Source organism: Stegostoma tigrinum, chromosome 12 (genome assembly GCF_030684315.1).
Source record: "Stegostoma tigrinum isolate sSteTig4 chromosome 12, sSteTig4.hap1, whole genome shotgun sequence".
Lineage (NCBI taxonomy): Eukaryota > Metazoa > Chordata > Chondrichthyes > Orectolobiformes > Stegostomatidae > Stegostoma > Stegostoma tigrinum.
Genome location: NC_081365.1, coordinates 56,958,080 through 56,983,614, shown reverse-complemented (window position 1 = coordinate 56,983,614; position 25,535 = coordinate 56,958,080). Strand labels below are relative to the sequence as shown.

General features: G+C 39.9%; 1 protein-coding gene across 11 annotated transcripts in view; it reads left to right on the top strand.

Annotated features, from left to right (window-relative positions):
- Positions 1–25,535, top strand: part of dmd (dystrophin) — a 1,835,475-nt gene that overhangs the window by 1,631,275 nt on the left and 178,665 nt on the right. For all 11 annotated transcript variants that reach the window (XM_059650343.1, XM_048540566.2, XM_048540567.2 and 8 more), the window contains one exon: positions 25,454–25,532. In XM_059650343.1, coding sequence (XP_059506326.1) covers positions 25,454–25,532 — 79 coding nt within the window. The remainder of the gene's footprint in view (positions 1–25,453; positions 25,533–25,535) is intronic.

The following is a 25,535-nucleotide window of genomic DNA, read 5'->3' as shown; positions in this document are numbered from 1 at the left end:
CCTGGGCAAATTCCTGTGTAAATACGCTGTTGGGGAAGGCTTTCCAAGCCTGTTTCTTATTTGTAAGCATTCAAAGGCTGAAATTATTATTATAATTAACATGAAGCGTTGATGTGAGGAGATTCCTATCGAAGGATGTCATGGAAATTAGGCTTTACCAGATCTTGCTTTTGGAAATATTGATAGTAGCTTTTATATCACAAAAGCAACTGTTTACAAATGCATGGCAGATTTTATTTTGACCTGGACATGATATTTTCAGTTACCTAGTCTGCTCTATCTTCCTGATCTGAAATGTTTCAACCCTCACTGGGAGTCTTGGTTTCTGCAACGATTTACTTCCATTACCTTTAATTATGTCTGAACATTTCGGGTGTTTGATGGCAGATTGTTGGATATAGGAAGTGTGACAACCAAATCTGATTATGTTCTCACATTTTGGCCATCTTCAAATGAGGACCAAAGCTTGATTCTAAACGATAGGATGGGAAATGTGGCTGATTCTTAATCCAGAGAGCGTGAAAGGCAACTGCAATGGCTGACAAGATTATCTGATTTGATGAAGAATAAAACTGGATTAATACAGGAATTTAAGAGTTAGGAGTGGGAATAGGCAATTCAGCCCTTTGAATCCATTTAGCATGTAACATGATCATGGCTGATCTTAGATAATAAAATGTGAGGCTGGATGAACACAGCAGGCCAAGCAGCATTCATCCAGCCTCACATTTTATTATCTTGGAATTCTCCAGCATCTGCAGTTCCCATTATCTCATGGCTGATCTTATCCTGGTCTCCATTCCACTTTCCTGCCTGCTCCCCATAGCCCTTTGTCCCACTTTTCATCAGAGATCATGCATCGTAGTTTTTTTTTATAAATTGCCACTCATTTGCTTGATGAACTAAGTCAACAGAGATATAAAAAACAGAAGTTGCTGGAAAAGCTCAGCAGATCTGGCAGCATCTGTGAAGAAAAAAATCAGAGTTAACGTTTCAGGTCCAGTGACCTTACCTCAGAACAGAGGTATGCCCTGTTTGTACCTTCCTGTCTTGGGAAATAATTTATCTACATTGCTGGTACGCATTTGTTTTCTTACAAAGTCTCTCAAGATTGAGGCTAACTTGCTTCCACTCCAGTTTGATGGGTTGCCTGAGCAATCTATGGATGGATTGTATTGCTGTTTGTGTGCTCTGTCCACTGCCTGATTTCACCTCTGCATGTTCCCGACAAAGTATCCCGGTGTTCTTGGATCAGCCTCATCCATTTTCATTGGTCACAAGCTAGGGAATTTCCCATGGATTTATGGGATGTTTATCCTTTCTGCTTACGCTTTCAGGATATCCGTGAAACATGTGCGCCATCTGTCTGGGATTTTCCTGCTACAATTGAGTCCTGAGCACAGCAGTTACTTCAAGGATCTGGTGCTCTCTCCAGTGGAGCTAATTTTGAATGATTGGCATTTACATTGGCATGTTAGAAGGCACGCTGGGACGCTTCAACTAGCCTTGAAACATGGCCCTTTTGGCTCCACCAGTGGCTATATTGAAACCACTTTTTCCCTTTCAGCTGTTTCACATCACACTCCACTTCATATTTAGTTTGTGAACAACTCTGAAGCTGCTGTCAGCAGCAAATTGTGAACCTAAATGCTCTGCAAAGCTGCAACAATATCTGATCACCTTTTAAAAGTAAGCGATTAACACATTGGGAAGCTTTTGTGAAGTAACAATGGGTGATTAATGGGGCAGGCTTCAAGATACAAAGATGCAAGGTCATCTTAACTTGCTGAAATTCTGTTGCAGCTGAATAAAACCCTTGGCGAAGGGCTGCCACAATCGAAGTGTTTGGCTTATTGTGTTAGGAAATCTGTCAGCCCAGGATCCTGATTAGAAAAGTGTACACACAAGGGAATTTAGGTGACCTTGTCCCTGTATTTCACGAAATTTGGACCAGTAATAAGTACAGACACTTCAGAAAATACAAACAACACCATATAATCATGATTCAAAGTGTTTTGTGGAAATGTAATTTGAGGGAATGTGGTGGGCCCAAGGGAAGATGCCATGTGGATGTTCTCCAAACACAAATATAAAGCGTATCAGGAATGTTTTTCCCCTCCCTGTAAGAGGGTGGGCAAGTAGTGTAGCAGGACAAGGGCCAACACACCATGACCTAGATTCTGGCTGTGCTTGGATTGCAGGGGCTTATGCTGTGCTAGGGACCAGAATCCAAGGTCAGATATGACACCAAGGCTCATGATATCTGTCACTGCCCCACCACAGACCTTTCTAGCAGGCAAGAGAAGCGGCTGCTTTCCCAACAGGGAATCCAGGATGACCTGTCTATCTGGATGCGTGAAGCATTCAGGCGTTAACGGTTGCCTGTTGAAAGCCATTCCTCATGATTCTTGCATCATAAGCCCACCCCAAAAACATACATCTCTCTACTGGTGCAACTCTTCACAGCCTCACAAACTCTTCAGCTCCCAACTGGAGAGGCAGGTCATTGTCATTGTGAACTTTCTTGCTAATAGGTATGGGGAATAAATTGCCCTTCAATTTCTTGCTTCAATACTTAGTGCACTGAACGTTAAATTCACTTAAAGTCTGAGCATTATTACTGGGTTTGCAATCTGTCTTTGGATCAAACAGTTCATATCACTAAGTATGCAAAACTACCTCCAGGTTCCTGTGTCCTTGGATCAGGGCACACCTATTGATACACAAACTGGCACTATTATTCTGTATCTGAACATTCCAAGAGAATTTCTCACTCGTCTCCTTGACATCCTTTGAAGATTTTCTCCAAGGAAATTTTAGAAATACCAACATCTTTGATCCCCTGTATGAATTTTGCTCCCTAAGCTTAGATTCTGCCTGTCTCCCTGGCTATTGTTTTAGGCTGAACCAGACTCTTTGCATCCTCAGTATCCAAACCAAGTCTATCTGTTTCTACCCCCTTGATATTGTCTGTCGCTACAGCCACCTCAGCCCATTTGTAGCTGAAACCCTCAGCTAATGTTATGTTTTCTCTCCTGTTGGCTATTTTAATGCTCACCTAGCCACCCTGAACCATACCGACCCTCTTATGAATTTAAATTTATTTGAAGCTTTACTGTCATAACCCACATAAGGACAAATTATCCTTGTGGCCACTGATTTTGGCTTCCACTCCAGTGGTGCTTGAAATTCATCATTCTCATCCTTGCATTCGCGTATCTTCATGGCCTTAGCTCATGCTATCTCTGCAACTTCTTTCAACTCTGCAGCCCCCACATCTCTGTGATCCTCCACTTCTGGCCTCTAATTCCCTTCACCAAACTGTTGGTCATGCCATCAGCTTTCTAGAACCTGCATTTTGGAATTTCCCTCATTAACCTTTCAACCTGTCTACCTTTCTGTATTCCATTAAGATGGTCCTTAACATTTCCTCTTTATCCAATCTTCTGGTCACTTGTGTCATTGCTTTGTGTCCAATTTTGTTTTGTTATGTGCCTTGGAACATTTCACATATTTAAGATGATTTTAAAATGCTAGTTGATGGTTCCTATATCTTATTTGTTTGCTGAATAAACTCATATAGTATTTCTCTGAAGTTTGATTATGTCCAATGGCAGCATACTTGGCACAGAGATTTAAACATGGAAATGACCTCAATTTTGTGGTTTATTCATGTTTTCATAACTAATTTAGAAAATAGTACTTTATACCCCAACATGGTGAAACAAAATCAAATGATTTAATAGTGCAGTTGTACAGTTAGGGTCATATTTGACATGCTGTCAAATCTATCATGCATTTAAAGAATGGAATTGGCCCTGAAAGACGTCAATACTTCTGAAAATTCTCAAGACTATTTATTGTTATGCCAAGAAAATAGATGACAGCCATCTGTTCAGCTAAGCCTTCATTACCGGAAAGTTTGTTTTGCAGATTGTTTCATGTCTCCTTTACAGCCTGTACAGGATAAATAGAAAACATCATCTTGATATTTTTTCAGACAGCCCTCCATTTCCCCAGATATGTGAATTTGATTGAAAATCCACTGCATGGGCAGTTTGATGCTTGTACAGCATAGGCAACAATCAATCATTTAATAAGTAACCGTACCCTTACAGTAAAGCATGTGAAATTGAAATGCGTGACTGGACATCACTTTTCTCGATGCAGTGGAATAAATCGTGTCTTTGGGGCATGTCCAAGAACATGACCTGCCATGTTCTGAAATGTTTCAGTGAGGTAGAGAATGCAGCTATGTAGGTCAATAAAGTTGGTGATGTTTATCAAAGTTGTGGAGCATTAAAAAAGAATAATTTAACCTTTTGACTATGGTGCTTTTACCGTAAAGATATCTCATTTTTATTACATATGAGAATAGAAATTCATTCACTTCATCACCAGAGGGAGCTCTTCATGAAGCTGGAGCTCACTGCTTCCGCACTCAAGCTGTTTTTTGCTCACTGATCCTGAAATTCTGGACCCACTTTGTTTTTTTAAATGTATGAATACAAACTTGCAGAGTATTTGACTGGAGCTCTTTGTTCTTTCCTGCTCGATGCTTTGGTCTTTTGTCATCCTGTGTCCACTACTTTTTTTTAAACTTCCAACATTTTTGATGCAGTTTTTCATTCTCGATCAAAATCTCAACATCTTTGCAAATTTGTTTTTAAATACGTTTTTGCTACATAGTTTCATAAACCACATATAACCCTTTAAACCTTAGCATTGTTGGTAGTCATTTAATTGCAAGGTGATCCTATTCTCCAGACTTTATGATCTTTTTGCTTACATTGCAATTTAGAGAGATGGGAGAACCTTACAAATGTAACAATGATGGGAGAAAAATACTGAGGTAAAACATTGTCCAAAAACCCATAATAACTTTTGATCGTTTTTATTACATGCAAACAGGCATCGACTCAAAACAATGCTGTGCAGTTTCACTGTCTGTTTTCCATCATTTCAACTGAATAGTAACCTACTCACAGTAAAATTGTTACTGCATCTGTTAAGACAGCCACCAAACAAGACTGGAAATGTTAAACTTTCAAACTTGAGTGTTGTTCAGCCTTGTTTCAAAACACGAGGTGTGTTTTGTCTTCACGTTTATAGTTTTCTCATGAAACTGTCAAATGCTTTTGGAAGACACACAAAGCCAAACAGAGAAATGTTAAATATGAGAAGAAGCATTTTGACTTCTATTGATTGGTATCAGCAATGAGTATTCCAACCATTGTGTGTATGATGACCAGATGCATTAAAACTCTCTTTGGTCTCACCTTAATCACAACCTCGGAAGAACTGAATTTGCTACAACTGAATTTGCTATGACATTTTCACTTTTCATGTCAGCTATTTTTTATGTGATTGCTGACTCAAGACAATTTTTGTCAAATCATTTCCTTTTGGACCTGCGAGCTCATGACAACTGGAACAGAATGGAACTTACCAGCGCAGTATTAAAGCAGATTCTGTCTCTTGCTTGTCATATCCACTTAAAACTAAGTGCCAGGGCATGTTGTGAGCCTTTCAATGGGAAAGCTTCCGCGTCATCAGTTATCTCATTTGCATATATCAGTGAGAATAAAGTATAGAAGCCTGGACCATGTTTCCTGATAGACTGAGTCTATCAGACCTTGTGTACTTGGATAAAATTTTTAAGTTTTGTGATGACACAAGGAAAATTTAATTCCAGCATGCTATCCCAATGCAGTATAATAATTGTATTAACTTACTTGATTATTTTCTCTCCATGACCTGTTACCTACTAAAGCACATACCTTTCAACCTTCACTGTTTCTAGCTTTTCAACATTTTCGAACATAGTCTCAACACTGTGCTTTTTAAATTCAAATGGAGTGACTTCACACTTACCTGTATTGGCATTTAACGCAGTTTTGCTGATTCAGTTAGTCTGTTAATATTTTGGTAATTTTATGTTTTGATTAACATCATTTACAATGCTGCCTATCTTTGTATTCTATTGTATTGGATATGATGTTCTCTTTCCAATCATCTGAGTTGTTAACAGTATTTTGAATAATTGAGGCATCAACACTTCACAATGTCATTCGTTACATGATGCCAATTATTCCGACTCTCTGTTTCCTCCCTCTCAGCTAATTTTCTAACCAGGTCAATAATTTGCTGAAAACTGGCTTTTATAGATCCTATTTCCTTTAGATTGGGTCATAATTTTCCAAGAACCTAAAGCCCTTCCTCCTGCATCTATGCTCCATGACATATTGAATAGTTTTAACCTCCTATTCACAAATTCATTTGGACTAATACAAAGGTTCCTACTTTTGAGGTCCTGCTTGCTGATTTTCTACATAACTCCCTCATTGCCGACTGCAAGACCCCGACATTCCTTTCTCTGCCCATGTTATTGGTGAATATGACTGCTGACTGTTTACCCTCCCTCTTGGGATACACAGCAGCTACTTGGTTTTCCAGGTGGTTCAGCAAAGTGATATCAACAAGTCACAATAGTTCCATCCCCCATGCATATGCGTTAAATGTAAGACATTATATACAAGCAGACTGGTATTTTTTAAGGTTGCTAAAATGCCTGCATGATTATTAAATTTGAGTCTCCCAATGTCTATGAAAGTTCTGTGCACATTAAAATCTCTCCTCATGAATAAACAGCTGCTTCTGGATGAATTTACTGCATTTTTAGGCAAATATGGAGTCTGCATTGAGATAGCAATATGCCTGTTCAGGTCCTGTGGTTTGGAGTTCATTTAATGTTCTGCTGAAACTTATCCATACAGACAGAACATGCCTACAGTACAACCCTGAAAACATTTTGTGTAAAAATACAAAGAATATCTTGGTAGTTGTCCAACAACTAGGCAGAAACAACAGAAGGAAATTCATGCAAAGTTTTAAAAGCCGAAGTTAGAAGTGATTCTTTTTCCCCCCTTTCCAAACATAAAACCTCATTCTTCTTCTCCTAAAGGCTCTAATTTTCACTAGGATACAGTTCCATTGCTGGTAACTATGTTTGCGCATAACTTCAGAGTGGTTTCATGAGGGTTTTGAAAATGTAAATTTTCGGAATGGAACCCGGTGACGAGTGGTGTCCTGCAGGGTTCAGTGTTGGGGCCGCCGCTGTTCACCTTATATTTTAATGATCTGGATGAAGGGACTGGGGGCATTCTGGCGAAGTTTGCCGATGATACGAAGATAGGTGGACAGGCGGGTAGCACTGAGGAGGTGGGGAGGCTGCAGAAAGATTTAGACGGTTTAGGAGAGTGGTCCAGGAAATGGCTGATGAAATTTAATGTGAGCAAATGGGAGGTTTTGCACTTTGGAAAATAGAATATAGGCATGGACTATTTTCTAAACGGTGAGAAAATTCATAAAGCAGAAGTACAATGGAATCTCAGAGTGTTGGTCCAGGATTCTCTAAAAGTTAACTTGCAGGTAGAGTCCGTGCTTAAGAAAGCGAATGTAATGTTGTCGTTTATCTCAAGAGGGTTGGAATATAAAAGCAGCGATATGCTTCTGCGACCTTATAAAGCTCTAGTTAGGCCCCATTTAGAATACTGCATCCAACTTTGGGCCCCACACCTCAGGAAGGATATACTAGCACTGGAGTGTGTCCGACGGAGATTCACACGGATGATCCCTGGAATGGTAGGTTTAAGGTATGATGAATGGCTAAGGATCCTGGGATTGTACTCATTAGAGTTTAGAAGGTTGAGGGGAGATCTAATAGAAACTTACAAGATAATGTATGGTTTAGAAAGGGTGGATGCTAGGAAGTTGTTTCCATTCGGCGGAGAGACTAGGACCCGTGGGCACAGCCTTAAAATTAGAGGGGATAAATTTCAAACTGAAATGAGACGACATTTCTTCAGCCAGTGAGTGGTGGGCTTGTGGAATTCATTGCTGCGGAGTGCAGTAGAGGCCAGGACGTTAGATGCCTTCAGGGCAGAGATCGATAAATTCTTGATCTCACAAGGAATCAAGGGCTATGGGGAGAGTGCAGTGAAGTGGAGTTGAAATGCCCATCAGCCATGATTTAAATGGCAGAGCGTTGCTCCTTCATCAGGTGAAGTCAACTTTCTCAAGTTTTCAAGTGAACCTGGAATGCTTTTGGCTGGGTTTTAGGTACAAGAGGCTTAACACATGGCTCTGACCCTAAAATGAGTCACTAGCATTTTCTTATGCCCTCTCAGTGCCAGAAATGTTGGCCATCCACCAGTGTTTGCATACAGAATGCAGTAAAAGAAACTCCTGAAGCAGTAAGAGCTATTTGCATATCACTTTCAATATAATGTTAACAAACAAAATGTGGCAGTGAACAGCAAAAGCATTCCTAGGACAAATTAAAGAGACAGACTCCAAGAAGTGTATTAAAGGAGGACAGAGAAGTTAGAAGAGAGAGAGGTTTATGATGTGAATTCAAAATTTTCTGGTTTAGTTAATTAAAAGCATGACTGTTTATGTTGGAGTGATTGAAATTGAGGATGTACAGAAGGCTAGATTTGAAGAAGCACAACATCTTGGGAGGGTTAAATTTCCTTCCTGCCAATGGAGCACTAATGGGAACTAAGATTGTTACTAAGTAAACAGCAATTTGCAGAAAGTATCAAAATACTTGACGTGATCATCTTTACTTCTCGTATGGCATCCAGTTGCTTCATTTCCATCAGAAGGACTCATTTCTAACCAAGTAGGAGACAATGACATACTTAGGAACCTACACCTTTCTTTGATTCCGATCACATTTCTAGGAATGATTTTTTATCTATGTCCGTGGTTATTTCTGTTCCTGTTAAAATTTTTCTGTGTGCAGTCCCTGGAGACTGAAGCATGGGGACAGCTTCCTTACAAATCATCCTGGTGACACCTAACTTTGTCACTGCCAGCATGACTTCATGTCTACTATAGATCTGGCTGTTTGCCAGTTTGACTGGCTGGTCTACAGTCATCTTGGTTCATTCTTGCTACAAGCTATATTTTAGCCTGTGGTTCCATCACGCTTCCCAGTGTCACTCTAAGGGTTGAGCCTGAGAGTGAACCATCTCATTGTCCTTTTTGGTTTTGAGATGAATGATGTGCCTGATGATCTAAATAACACAATTGTCTCTGAAATATTAACATGCCAAATCCATTTTGCATCTTCAGCATCAGTGAAACTCAAATTTATGTCTTAATCATGTCTAAGCTCCATTTCCTCAGTGTTCTTCATCAAGTTTTCCAAATTCCACTTTCAAACCGCTGCAAAACTATATTCAGCACCCAACTCATTGCTTGTCTGTAATACTGAACTTACTGATCATGTCCATTCTCTCCAATCAAATTTCAAAGTTTTAACTTGCATGAATTATTACATCACGACTTCATTCCACCCTACCATTGTGTAAGTTTAATAGCTAGAGCCAGAACAATACCACTGAAAGTAGTTCACATCATGTACCACACACCATAGGGTACCTTTAAATTGCTCTGCAAATGTTTATTTGTACAAGTTGATTGTCGTCCCCGTGATATAATTACAGCTACCCAATCAGATCATGATCAACATAGTACAAAAAAAAGCATTGAAGAGGGTAAAAAAAATGTTTACATAGATGATCAGGAAACAATGAACACCCTAGAACAAAGAGATGGCTGATAGATGAATAACGGATGTAAAATTATGAAAGGTTTCCCATAAAAGAGACGTAGTCAGAGAATTTTTCTATTTCCGCCAATAGCAGAAGTGAAGGACATTGATATGTGCAATGACTAAAATAATCAAACATGGTCTTCAGAAGAATATTTTTTTACTCAGAGACTGTTATGAATGTGGAACTGGGTACTGTAGGGAGGGGCTGATGATGAAAAGTAAAGATGCATCAAAGCGGGTGCCAAACAAAAAGGGCTATACAATTTCCATCTGTACTAGAGATTCCTCTGAATATCTGAATATGTGTAATTCATGCCTGACACAAGCTTTGCATCTGATTATAAAGTTCAGAATGAAAAGTGTCCCATTCTCCATTAGCATAATTAATCACCTTGACAAGGACAGAAGTTCAACTACTTTTAACCCATACCCTTGTAAGATGCTGAATGGGCTATAGATAAACGATTAATCCTTAACAACTAGAGCACCTAGAAAAAAAATATTTCAGATACTGGAAATCTGAAATGGAAAACCACAGATGCTGGAACATTCACCAGCTCAGACATACTAGACATGCCAGGCAAAAAGGTAAATTTAATATTTCAGATCTACTACCCCTCATTAAAACAGAGGTTTAACAAACGAACATCTGATGAAGAGGAACAAGACAGAAAAGTAAAGAGTAATTACCAAACACAAGAAATGCTTTTCTTAAAAAAAAATTAGTACTTAAGTGAAGAATGAAATGAAATGTATATGTAATGTGCAAAGAATGTATAAACAGTTGAAGCAGAATAGCAGAATGTGAGTGTAATAGTGGTTGGCAGCGTAGTAAAAGAAACAATTAGGTAGATGCCAGAAAATCACCATACAACTAATTGCATGGTCATTTATTCCTGTCACTTACTTCCAAATTCTATTTATCCTTACACATACTAAATCTAGTTCAGTCAAAGGGTTATAGATCTAAAATATTAGCCTTTCCTTTCTCCACATATGCTGCCTGATCTGTAGAGTGTTTTCTGCATTTCTGTTTTTACTGTTCCTAATAGGACTGACTCTTTTTGTAAAGGCTTAGCTCTCTCTGATGAAGGGTCTAGGCCCGAAACGTCAGCTTTTGTGCTCCTGAGATGCTGCTTGGCCTGCTGTGTTCATCCAGCTCCACACTTTGTTATCTTGGATTCTCCAGCATCTGCAGTTCCCATTATCTCTGATATTTTAGGCTCAAACTGATGTTGTGTTTTGAACAGTTTGCTGAGAACTATCTGCAGAAATATCAAAAATGCTCTGGTGTGTAAGCCTGATGCACTCCCATTAAAACATTAGGCTCAGTTGATATGACCAAGTTCCTGTTTATGTGTGTAAAGAGAAATATGCTTTATTTAAAATATTACATGCATGTTCATCCATCAACCAGAACACTTCCTCCTTTGCACCTTTACAACTGGATCTATTTGTGACCATTTCAGACTAAACTCATTATGAGAGGATGAAAAGAAAATGGAATGAATAGTGAGTTCCATTTTGAATATCTTGAATATATGTGATATAATTTTAAGTTCTATCACAGTATAAAATTTGCAACATGGAATAGACAGACCATATTTTTTCCTCGATTGAAGAATATGCAGGGAGAGGCTGAACTAATCTGGTCGTGTTACAATATTAACCAAAGTCAGTACTTGCCCCATGAAATGAAAACCATCAGGTGAAGGTATAGAGCCCAGGAGAGACTCTGTGGTGTGTGTGTATTGTGGAGTGGAATGGTGCAGAAGTGGAATGTAGGGAGAGGGTAATGGGGAAGAGGAAGGCTGTAAAATTGGGTGCTGTGGCAGTGTCACTTCACTTATCATCCACTCTCATCTGAAGGCATTTCACCAACATTGAAGGATGTGCCTAGTTGTTTGTCTGCCCTTGAAGCTCTTGTGTGGTGAAATTTTGAAGGTGCTGCTTGCTACGTTCCTTCTCTTCATATACCCTGCGCCTGCTGGAGACTTCTGCCATGATACTTACCCTCCACTGACCATGTGGTTTCTCCATGCCCGCCCTCCTGCACTTGGTTCTCCACTCCTCACAGTGAGGTCTGCTGGACTGGTGTGGCAGTAGCCCCCAACTTACTCAGTTGTACGGTGGCTCAGTGGTTAGCACTGCATGCTCACAGCACCAGGGACCCAGGTTCGAATCCACCCTTGGACGACTGTCTATGTGGAGTTTGCACATTTTCCTCGTGTGCTCCAGTTACCTCCCACAGTCCAAAAATGTGCAGGCTAGGTGGATTGGACATACTAAATTGCCTGTAGTGATCAGGGATGTGAGGGTTATAGGGGGATGGGTCCGGGTGGGATGCTCCAAGGGTTGACAAAGACTTGTTGGACCGAAGGGCTTGTTTTCACACTGTGCGGATTCTAAAATTCTATAAGAAATGCCTTTGGGAATGGCCTACTGTTGGCGGCACCACTGGGACTCAAAAGCTGCTGGTTATCTGGTTGACTGGCAACTCCTGGAGGCAAGACCCCTCTGAGATGGATGTGAGCCCCCTCCCAGGTGGCAGCCTGAGTCCTCCTCTGAGTGAGCTGACTGCTTGACAAGCACAAAGTCAACTCAGGTCTACCCAGCCAAGCAGACTAAAACTCATGCCCCAACTTTTCAGCTAATGTTATCTTCATCATTCCATAAAAAATTCAATCCATGATAGAAAGTTAAAACCAAATCACAATAGTTTGTGCAATAATTGCAGTTTATCAAAATAACAGAACAGCTGTTAACACATTAAGAACTAGTTACACAATTTGAGAAGAAAGCCTTTGAAATATCTAACTCAGAGAAGATAGAGCCACAAAACAAAGCAAAAAAACAGTACATTTTCTGATGAGAGAATGCTTGGAAACTTAAAAGAAACATTTTACATGTCAGTGAGCATGCTTTAAAATGTAATTGTTACTTAAAAGCGGTCAACTAAACCCAACTGCTTTCACCCGTCTCCATGACTAACATCTGCCACTATGTATTTTTTCCTGGAAATGGTGGCAGAAGCAATTAGGAATGAACATCGAGACCTTGCCTGAGCAAACATACAAAGTGGTTTCGTGAGTTTATTCAGTGAGGAGCTGAACTGTACAGTCCTGGACTGTGCTGATATCAGCCAGGACAGTGTTTATAATTGATTACAGTGCCCTTAGTTAGATGGAGTAAATAAACTGAGCTTCAAATCTTGATAACACAGTGTGGAGCTGGAGGAACAGAGCACACCAGGCAGCATCAGTTGACATTTCTGGTTGGGACCCTTCGTGAGAAACCTTCAGGGTCCTGACTCAAAACATTAACTTTCCTGCTCATCTGATGCTGCTTGGCCTGCTGTGCGTCTCCATCTCCGTACTGTGTTATCTCTGACTCCAGCATCTGCAGTTCTTTGTATCTTCAACTCTTGATCACTCCATGGAAATTTGCTGCAAGACTGCAGGCCTGAGGGAGCAGAATTCAGCTTGACAATGGTATCTTGCCAATTTCCTCCCCAGGCTTACCCAAAACAAAATATTACCATTCAGGAACCAAACAGAAATTGCTGGAATTTCTCAGTAGGTCTGGCAGCTTCTGTGGAGAGAGAGCAGAGTTAACATTTCGGATTCTTCAGAATTCACAATAACATACAGGTATTGTCCACAAAATCAGCCTTTTTCTCCCCTCAGCCAACTAGTGGCCATAACGACAAAGTCAAGCGTTGATATCAACTCAGTCAATAGTTAAAAGACAGTTGAATGATTCCAGTATCCTAAAGGGGGTGCCATCAGTAAGGGCACCAAAATCTGATGTTTATCAAAATCGCTTATCGAAAACGTATGTGTGTGAACATACGATGTGTGTAAAAGATGTATCTGTCATGATTCTGTTCAGATGGAGTAACCAGTGTACATCCACTTTCAAGGGCATGGGTTCAAGTGCTGTCAATTAACCACCTCCCAGAACAAGTCTGAACTTGGAGCAGTCAGAAGTAAGCGTTCAATGCCTCTAGCCCTTTTGGCCTTTCATTAAATTCACAGCTGGTCTGACTTTGGCCTCAACTCCACATTTTACCTCCACTTTTGGCTCCTTTGTTAAACAGTCAAGAATCTCTCTACCACTGCCTTAAGAGTGTTCATTGGCCCCCCGCCTCTGTATTTCTCTGGGGAAGATTGTTCCAAAGACTCATGACCCTCTGAGAAAAAACCGTGACCCCCTTATCTCTGTCGTAAATCAGACAGCCTGTATTTTTCAAATATCTTCCTTATTCATAGTCTCTCCCATAAAGAGAAACATACTTTCAGGATTCACCCTGTCAAGCCCTCTCATGATATTATACAAATATCTGATAGGCTAGGAAGAGAACTTTTTTGTAAAAAAAATCTAGTGACAATAAACAGTGTTTCTTCACTGTTTTTGCATCCAGTTCCTCAATTATTTTGATTTCCATGATCTTGATTACTTACGAAATTCCCTAAAGCTAGTGGCTAGAGGAAAAACAAAGCAGCCTATGCATCTGTAATGAAGTTATGAAACAGGGGTTTAGACTGAGAGTTCTTTTGGAGTATCCTGTGGGCCAGCATTAAATGTGTAAACTTTTAGCATGGATACTTGCATCATTCTACTTGTTATAGAACAGTACAGCACTGCCACTGTGGTTTGGAATTATCAGCCAATTTCCTTCATGTGTGCAAATAGCACACAGGTAGATGTGTTATGTTTACTTCCTGCCAATTATAGTCCACTGCTGCTTTCTTTGGAAAGGTAACCCGGAATGCCGAAACGGTCAAATTTTCTTGTACCCAGTTTACAGAGTAGTTTGTCTACTTCTTCATCTAACCAAAAAGTCTCTGTCACTCAGTGACTTACCTTGTCCTGTCTCTGTAATTTTGTTGTCATCTGCATCCTTTAACTTAATATTCTCCAAATGAACTACACTGTCCACACTTATCATGTCAATCAAACAGTGCAATCAATTCCCATTATCACATGAGCCAATTACAACGATTCCACTTATGGCATGTTAAGCATGCTGGCTGTTTTGGGCAGTTCATTAACTTCCTCAATAAATTTGTAGCTCATTAATCAACAGCATTTGTAAGATCAGCTCTTTGTCTAAATAATCAATTTCATGAAAGGCCTTGAAATGGGACCATGAAATGGGAGGCAAAGAAGGAGGAATTGCCTTGTTGAAACCAGCTATGATTTCATAGGCTGCTGTCTAATCCTTAATGCCTAAATATATCAAATAAAAAAACTGTCAAAAATACATTAGCTATCTCCGGTCTGTTATGACAAGATGAGAAGTCTTACCACTAAAATTGACATAATTTATTACTGTTTAACCAGACATTGCTTATCAAGGAAACCCATGTTAATGACAGAGTGCTCACTGTTAAGTACTGAGATCTATATTTTTTCTAACTCAATGACTTTGTCTTGACATTAGTCTGCTCTTTAATGTCTGCTGCAACCTTTTATGGTATCCCATTCCTGCCCTCTCTCTGTGCCCCTTGATCCTTTTAGCCACAAAGGCCACATCCAGTGACCTCTTGAATATGTCTAATGTACAGCCGAACAGCTTCCTCAGGTAGAGAATTCCACAGGTTCACAATTCTTTGAGTGAAGAAATTCTTCCTCATCTCAGTTCTGAATAGCTTACCCCTTATTCTTAGCTTGCAACCCCTAGTTCCTGACTTCCCCAACATTGGGCACAATCTTCCCATATCTAACCTGTCCAGCCCCAGCTCAATCTTATATGTTTCTATGAGATCACCCCTCATTTTTCTCTTAGTTTCTTCCATTTTGCTTGGAATAGTCATAATATTTGTTGATCATCCTGCTTCATCTCCTGCTGTCAATTATTCATTCCTCTTGAATCCTGCTGTATTAAAATCTCTTATTATGGTGTCCTTCCATCTGATCTTAGATCATCTTCTCTTTTTCTTTTCTGATCTTAGTTACGAACTCAACACATACCTTGCTGTCTCTCTATAACAAATGGCTGTTTCAATGTCTTCTTTGTTTTCTTCAATGCTCCCACAATCTTCACAGACCCCCCGCAATGTGCAGTCTCCTGATTGTCCTTTTCCATCAGTTCACACATCCATCTGAGCATTCCTATCTCATTTCATCAGTGTCTAGATGCCATCCCACACTTGTTAATTTTGCACGTATTTCTGAACTAAGTAAAAAAGCCAGTCTGCATCATTAGGCCAAGCATGGAAAAGAAACCTCCTGCTATTTACAACTTACCATCCTGCCTCATCTAATGATCAATGCGTCTCCATGTTACGTTACTTAGAAGAATCACTAAGGGTAACATGGCCAGAATGTACACTGCATGGGGGACTTCAATATGATTCAGTTGCACGCACTACTGACCAAATTGGTCAAGTTCCAAAATTTGTAGCAAGTATACTGGATCTGTGGCAGGGAGATAGCAAGAACTGCATATGCTGGAGTCAGACTTGAAACAGTGTGGAGCTGGAGGAACAACACCTCATATTCTGCCTCAGGAACCTACAGCCTGAAGGCCTTTACATAAAATTCACCAGTTTCAAAATCTCCACACCTTGGCCTTATCCCATGTCCAGTCTTCCCGCTGATCCCCATCTCCTTGGCCTGATGCTACCTGTCCATCTCCTCCCCCACCCTTCCCACTGACCAATCCCCTCTACCCCTATCTGTATCCACCAATCACCATCCCACCTACCTTCCCACAGCCCCACCTCTCTTCCCTCCATTTATTTCCCAGCTCTCTTCCTCCTCCCCAGTCCTTTTGAAGGGTCCAGACCTATAACATTGACTCTTCTACTCCTCTGATGCTGACTGACGTGTGTTCCTCCAGCTGCACACTGTATTGACTGGATCTGAGACAGCTAGTGAGGAAATACTCAACGTGTTCTTTTCCTCGACAATCTGCTTCCTGTAGATGCACTTGTCCATGTCAATATCAGTAAGATGTTACTTCCAGTGCTCGATTATTGTGGAACCAGTATACATTTGTGGAGAAACTGCAAAGACAATGGGTCTTCAAACATTTCAGCTGTACCTCTAACTAAGATGTTCCAGTACAGCTACAGCACTGACAATGTGGAAAATTGTTCGGGTACGTCAAAAGCCAGGACAAGTCAGGCCAGTTACCACCACATTAGTCTACTCTGAATTATCAGCAAAATTATGTAAGGGATTATCACCACTGCTGTCCAAGTGGCACTTTCAAAGGAACAATCTGTCTATTGGCACACAATTGTGTCCTGACTTCATGGATTAAAAAATCCGAATTCCAGAGATGTGGTGAGAGTAACTATACTTGTCATCGAGGCAGCATTCAAACAAGTGTGGCATCAGGGAGCCACAGCAAACTGGGAGTCAGTAGGAATGGGAGGTGGAGGGGGAATTCTTTCCACTACTAGATACATGCCTAAACAGAACTGGTTTAGGTTGTTAAGGCTCCATCATCTCAGCCCAGGATTACATCTGAAGGAGTTCTTAGAATGGTGTTCCAGGCCTAAACATATTCCTCTGCTTCATCAATGACCTCTCATCTGTCATAAAATCAAAAGTAGGGAAGTTTACTGCTAATTGCACAATGTTCAGCACTGTTCTTGACTCTTCTGAAACAGACTAGGTCCATATGTTGACTATACCTGGTCAACATTCAGTCTTGAGTTGTTAAGTGGCAAATATAAAGATAGATTCTTTTCATTTTTCTCTATTTTTGATTATGGAACAAAACAGGCAATGGACATTTTCAAGAAAACCAATACCGAGATAATAAGAACAAGGAATAACAATAACAATAGCATTAACAATAAGAAAAACAAGGAGTTTTGAAGGTTAGTTTCTCAGGAAGTGTCACTGGACCCAAAATGACATTTTTTTTCACTGAAGCTGCCAGACCTGCTGATCTTTTCTAGCAACTTCTGATTTTCTTCCTGATTTACAGCATCTGCAGTTCTTTAGGTTTTTTTATTAAGGAAGTTTGAAGGATTGATGTATTTTTAAAAGCAAGTTAACTGACCCTCATTGTAAATGCTGTTTACAGAGCTATTAGCCAGCTTTAGGGAAAGCTTAGTTACAGACAAGCTAGAGTCTGTGACTTGTGTACAAATGGAGATTTGGCTAGCAACAATTGATCTTTAACATGGTCACCAGCTATCAATGATAAATGCCTCCTGCCAACAATTATGTGACTGGCCCCAGGTAGCTGAACAGCTTGGAGGTGTGAACAAGATAGGCATAAGCTATCAGGCCTCTGAGAAGGGAGAAGCTGTTTTTTGCTCTGCAGTAAAAAGCATGAAGATACCATGTTCACTTCCCTGATCAGTTGCTGGAACCTGTGATTTTTAGTTAATAATTCTGAGACCCCTAAAAGTATGAGCCACTCACGACCTGTCTCATGCATGAGCATATGTACCTGGAGAAGCAAGATCAAGGAGCAATGTTCTGATCAGCAGAAGGGTCATTTCAATGAACACTATAGACAGGTACCAGGGAACTTTGTTTCCAGTCTTCACTCTGCTCATAACACCCAGAGTGTTTTTGTGTGCACTTATTTGTACATGTGTATATCTACCCTCTCTAGTCCTGTTAGAATTCATAAGTTTCCAGGAAATCCCCATTCATTCTACCGGACTCCAGTGCACCTACACACTTACTTTCAGTGACTGGTGCACGAGGACACCCCGGTCTCATTGAACATTCTCCTCTGTCAATTTACAGCTATTTAAATAATAATCTACCTTTCTATTTTTGCTACCAAAGTGGGTAACCTCTATTATACTCCACCTGCCATGCATGTTCCTACTTGCTCAGCCTGTCCAAATCACACTGCATCATCTCTGCATCTTCTTTTCAACTCATCCTTCCACCCAGTTTTGTATCGTCTGCAAATGTCGAAAGATTATATCTAGTTCCCTCCTCTTAATCATTAACGTATGTTATGAATGGGTCCTGGTACCAATCTCTACAGTATCCCACTCGTCACTATATGCCATTCAGAAAAAAGACCCATTTATTCCTCCTTTGTTTCCTGTCTACTAACCAATTTTCTATCCATCCTAATTCACTAGTCCCAAACCCATGTGCTTTAATTTTATATATTAGCATTTTATGTGGGACTTTGTCTGAAGACAGCTGAAAGTCCAAATAAACCACATACACTGGCTCCCGTTCATAAATTCTACCAGTTACATCCTCAAAGAATTACATTAGATATGTCAAGCATGATTTCACTTCTGTAAATCCATGCTGACTGTGTGATTCTACCACTGATGTATGTTTCTAAATTTCTTTTAACCTCCCTTTTTAAATAGTGGAGTTCCATTATCTACCCTCCAGTCTGTAGGAATTACACCAGAGTCTCTTGCATATTGGACGGTAATACTGAATGCCAGTGCATCCACTATTTCTTGGTCCACTTCCATAAGTACTCTAGGATATAGATTAACAGATCCTGGGGAGTTATCAGCTTTCAAACCTGTCAATCTCATCAATTCAATTTCTCTACTGATAACAGATTTGCTTCGCGTCTTCTCTGGCACTGAACTCTGTATTCCCTATCATTCCTGGTACATTACTTATATCCTCCTTTGTGAAAACAGAAGCAAAGTATGAATTTAATTCATCAGCCATTTCTTTGTTCCCAATTATAAATTCCCCTGCTTCTGATTATAAGGGACCTACATTAATTTTCACCAATCTTTTTCTCTTTACATACCTGTAGAAACTTTTACAGTTCGTTCGTATGTTCCCAGAAAGTTTACTCTCATAATCTATTTTCCTCTTCTTAATCAATCCTTTGGTTCTCCTTTGCCTAACTTCTAAACGATTCCCAGACTTCAGGTTTATTGTTTATTTCTTGCTAATTTGTGCATCTAACACTATCTAACTTATTATCATAAGCCCATGGTTGGGCCACTGTTCTGTTTCTACTCTTGCATCACACAGGAATAAAAAATTTTGTAGTTCATCCATTCACTTTTTAAACGTTTGCCACTGTCTCTCCACTGTCATTCCTTTCAGTAACATTTCCCAGCAGGAGTTGAGATGTCATGCTGCAGCCATAAAGAGCATTGGTTTGGTCACTCTTGGAATACTGTGTTCAGTTCTGGTCTCCCTGCTACAGGAAGGATATTGTGCAACTTGAGAGGGTTCAGAAAAGGTTTGCAAGGATGTTGCGAGGGTTGGAGGACCTGTGCTACCAGAAGAGGCTTACTAGGCTGGAAATATTTTCTTTGGAGGATCGGAGGCTGAGGGGTGACCTGATAGAAGTTTATAAAATCATGAGGGGCACAATTAGGGCGAATAGCCAAAGTCTTTTCCCCAGAGTAGCAGAGTCCAAAACTAGAGAGCATAGGGTTAAGGTGAGAGGAGAAAGATTTAAAAGGGATTTAAGGGGAAGCTTTTTCACAGAGGGTGGCGCATGTATGGAATGAGCTGCCAGAGGAAGTGATGAAGGCTGGTACAATTATAACATTATCAGGCATCTGGATGGGTATATGAATAGGAAGGGTTTAGGGGGATCTGGGCCAAGTGCTGGCTAATGGGACTAGATTAATTTAGGATGTCTGGTCAGCATGGACGGGTTTGACCAAAGGGTCTGTTTCCGTACTGTACAGCTCCATGACTCTTATCTATGACTTTAGTCCTTCATAGTCAACTCACATCTCATACCATCATGATTTCCTTTATTAAGAATCAGAACCCTGTAGTCTCAATTAACTACCTCACTCTCCATGTATTAAGTTTCCACCATTGAGACGAATGTGATTCACTCATTCTGTATGCTGATTAAAGTGGCCTTGAGACTACTTAATTGCCATGCTTATACTATTGCAGTCCTTTATATCGGACAGCACAGTACCCTGCTCTCATGGTAACTGTGAGAATTTCCATCTGCAGCCACATTTTCTGTTGGGAGTTCACAAGGTACATTGACACAGGTTTACTCTAGATGGTAAGGAAACTCAGATGTCAGTTCTGTTACCTGAATGCTTAAATTGGAAATGGAAAATCCACATGCCAGGATTAAAGAAACCAGATGTAGCCAGATAGAGGGGAAAGCTCTAATCAATTTGATCCAACACTTTGTTTCAACGTTGAGTTTGGTAAAGTATAATGGTGAACTTCCCACGTTATACATTGGTAATCTATCTCTAAATGGGAACTCTAATTTTTGGTATTCTGCGCTGAACATTGACATTTACATTCACTGGAAATTGTGTTACGGATCGTCAACAAGTAACCTGAAATTCATTTTACACAGTTGTTGTGACACTTAGGACAGTCAGGGAGATAACCTTGTTTGTTATTGTTTCGGGTTGGATTTGTGCTCAGGTTTGGACCATCATTCAGCCCAGACCAGACTAACTAAAATGGGCTGCAGCTATAGCAGTTTCTTGTATCTAACTCCTTCTGCAGTAGATTCTTGATAAAGTGTACAGCTACAACAGCTTGCATTCATTCTGTGAAGTGGTTGAGGAAATCAATTTAAAGTAAAAATATTGTAATGCCCTGGCATCAATATTCTCCAAATTCTTCACTAATGCTTTTCCAAAAGGTGAAGAACGAAACATTGGCAGCCATTAAACAGACATTATACTCAATATATTTCTAGAGTACAAAAACGTGACTTGTCAACAATTGGAAGATCTTGATCTTTTGTTGTGAAAACTTTAGGCATATTTCTTAAAGATGATATTTTCATTTCAGTCATGTACCCCATAGAGTGCATCAAGGATAATACAGCATGTCAAATGTATGGTGTTTTGTAGGTTAATAAAAGGCGGAACTCTTTCTACTTTTTACAAACACCATCAATACTAATCCATTAGCAATTTAATTCTGTAATTGTCTTTGGATAGGAGACTAGTATGTATTTGAATTTGTTTTGCTAAGAAAGAAAGGGAGGAAGATTAAATCACATTCTGTATTGATCCATACAGAAAAGCTTTGTGTTATTTCAACTGCTGAGAATCAACAGGAAACAAACGTATTTTCAAATGTTCGAAACAGGTTAGTACGTTGTTAAAAGAGATCTTTGTCAGTGGTGATCTTTATTGCAAAGATTCATTAGGGACTCAAGTGATCTGATTATGAATATTTTGATGCTTAAATAAGCACTGCACTTTATTGCAATTATAACATGTATAATACAGTATTAGAACAGTTGGAGGAAGTCACAAGGCAGCTAAAACTCTGCAATGTGCAAGAGGTTTGTGTCACGTTGTAACAGTTCATGTCGTTGTGTTTCAACTAAGATGCTGGGTCCATCAATATAAATCCTATTCATCCTAAAATTGCATCTAATACATTGATAGTGTAAGCTGTGGCTCAGTTGGTCACACTGTCGTCAATGAGTGGCAAGGTCAAGAGTTCAAGTTCCACTCTAGAACCTAAACAAAAAAGTCAAATCTGACACTCCATCACAGTCTTGAGGGAGTGGTGCACTCCAAGATGCTGTTTCTCTGATGTAATATTAAAACATGGTCTCATCTGCCTTCTTGAGTGAACGTAAAAATCCCAATTTTAAAAAGAATGTTATCTCTACTGCAGAAAATGGAATGGCTCGGATATTCTGGTTGCCAGAGTGGTTGAAGTAGACTGGAGAACAAACTGGAGTTGCACTTTGGGGCTATGCAGAAATCCCAATGCAGCTGACTCCAAGGGATTTGCCTGTGAAACAGAAAACTTCTGATGAATAATTGCTCTGCAGCTTGGATCCTCAGAAAAAGCCCCTTAAAATCTGAGAATTTGGAGGGTTCTGATGACTAAATAGTTACCTACAAAAAGTTAGAGATATATAAATGTGCTCTAACTCCTTGGTAACTATTCAGTGAGCTCCTGATTCAGCAATGACATCCCACCCAACTGTGTTAACATCTGACATCTCCCTCCAAAAAAACCCCAGCCACTGGCACTCTCCAGACCTGATAACCCTACCCCTTAGATGATTTGACCACCCTTGATCTATCAACACTTGCATAACACCCAACTCCGACCCGATCGGATCCATGAGGAGGTTTTGTAGATGTTGGTCATTGTGTGGCACCTGAATGTTACATGTCAGTTATCAGCTCAAAATGGAATATTGTTCAGGTCTTGTTGCGTGCAGACGTGGATGGCTTCTGTATCTTGTCTGAGGCCGTATGAAGTGGATAGGATTTCTCTGATTGCAATCAGGGAAATTAAATTATTCAGCCTCACGATGAAAGAAAGGTCATTGATAAACATTGCAAGTGAAGATGGTTGAAGTCTGGCACTAGGATAATTACAGCATTGCATGTGACTCCGAAAGTTATTGTGACCCCAGCCTTTTACTTTCTTGGGCTTCTTCTAATTGGTGGGTTGCACTAATAACATCTGAATTAGCTGAATTAGATACGTGTTTTGCTCACTGTCTGAAATTCTTCACCTTCTCGGATGCTGACTTGCAGGAGAAGAAAGAAGAATAATTTGTTATTCTTGAAAGGGGGAAGATCAATGACTGCATGCATGTACATGCCACCTGCCTGCTTCAGTACAAGACCAAATTCTCTATGATAGAAAGAGACTTTTCCTTAAATTTGCAACATCTTTGCAACCATTAGCATTGAGTTTTTGCTATCCTGGCATTATTGATTTGCAATGATCTTCAGTCTGTATCTGTCTTTAATAGCCCCTCAATTGAATTCAGTGTGTTAGGATGTTAGGCCTGCTGTTTTGCGATGATTTATCCACTGAACACTTTGGCTTGTTACTCTTGTTGGGAACTTGGGCACAATCAATAACGGTCACACCATACCTAGGGTTCACAGAGAGAAGATGTTTGAACTCCATGATCAAAGGTTTCAACAGTTATGAAATCACTGCTCTCTATCTGTAGCGTGATGATCTGCTGTTCAGTGTGTACATATATTTCACCAGGGCAGGATGATTTTGAGCTTTGCCTTCTGTTACAAGTGGCAGAGTCATCAATACTCTTGATTTAACCAAGGTTGATCATCCATTTGATGACGATGGAGGAGGGATTAGAGATTTGCTGGACTGTGATTTTACTAATATAGAATCCTGCTGTTGATGGCCCATATGGCCTCAGTTGCCAAATTTTCACCAGTACTTAATGAACCATATGTACTATTTCATATAATTCAATGTGACACATGTGGTGTGTCCTCGATGTGAAGATGGGATTTAGTTACTCAAGGCCTGTGCATTACTAATGCATACAACAGTGAACCGGCCAGTTTAGTGAGACTGCAGTCAAGTAAAACATTCCCTTGTGTTGGTATTCTCCTATTCCGCCACAAACCCAGGCTGACAGCTATGCTTTTCAAGAGGAAAAGGAAGGAGATTGTAACTAACAGAATCACTCTGATAGAGATTTGGCACATATTCAATAGACTACATGGCTTCCTTCTGTGCTGTAACCATTCTATCATTCTACGAAGACTTGCCTAGTTTGGTGAATGGTGTTACTGCAAAGTTAAGCTTGGTAACTGGCGTCAACTCATTAGCATCAAGCTGATGATTTCTGATGAAGTTGGTGGTTTTATGTTAATCAACCTGTTTGGAAATGCTGTGACACATCTTGGGCAGGCAATACTTGAACCTGGAACTTGTGGCACAGAGGTAGGTGCATTACCACTATCACAAGACCCCCTCCTGTGGTGTTACATTGTATGCAAAATATTGTTGATATGAAATGAACAGGTTTGTATCTTCACTAAAATAGCAGTGAAAGGAGCAGGTGTTAAAATGTGTTACCAATATTACATAGCATCCTTCACTGTCCCTCTCTCTCCCATTCTAATTGCATAGCTATGTAAAATGCTCGCAGTAATTTTTATAACTATTATCAACTAAATCCCTTATGTTACTCACAAAATTATTAATGTTATCATTTGTTGCAGTGTGAAAGTTGGGACCACTTTGCATTCTATTCAGTATCTGTACCTATCTTACTTGATGGTGGAAAACCAGAATAATTTAACCAATTCATACAATGCTGACTCCAGTCTCCAGTCTCTATTGCTCATTGGCACTCTAAGTATCAATGCAGTCTGCAAACAAGAATTAGCAATTCAAGTAACTCAGAACAATATGTTAACTTTTAGTTCTGGAATTGGATGTAAAGCCAGTGTAGAAGATAGAGTGCAGGCTTCTTTCAGCTAGCAGCACAGGATTCCCTAATATGGCATTGACTTAGCAAACTCAGTCAGAAAACCTAAGAGGCAGCCGAGTCATGGGAAATGTTGCCATTGGTTGAGAGCCAGTGAAGGACAGGAAGAGAGGCACTCTTTTGAGGCTGTGATGAAGGCACATTATTGAAGTAGTGTACAGTGCACTGTACTTCCTACGTAGCTATCTAACAAAAAGTGGGAAACTGTTGCCTTCTTTTTTTCAAAATTCCCATCTTCGAGCCAAATTTACAGTAAACGTAAGTTAAAATTTTCATTTTTGGCCAGGGGTTGTATCACTGTACCCATAAATGCTCAGTAACTCTTCATGTCAACATTTCTAAACATGTATTTATATTCTTTCATCTCATTAAATAAGGAAGCTGGGAGGACAAAGGAAGAAAAATCTCATTACAGCAGAAATTAGTTACTCTCTCAGTGATTTTTAAAGTTATTTTTCTTAGAGTTTGTCTAAAGCTTTTACCTAAAGGGAAGAAAATTAGATGAAAATTATTGGTCACAGAAAGTGAAGATTGATGTACCAAGATATTTACATTTTAACTCCTTGGCAACCTTGTCAATGAGAATTGTTGTTTTACAACTGATAAAGATAGTGGCTGCATACATCCTTTCAGACATTCTAATAGTTCCTTCTCTTTCTTTTCAGATATCTATAGATGAACGCTTGAAGCAGTTGCATGAAGCACATAGGGATTTTGGTCCGACATCGCAACACTTCCTGTCCAGTA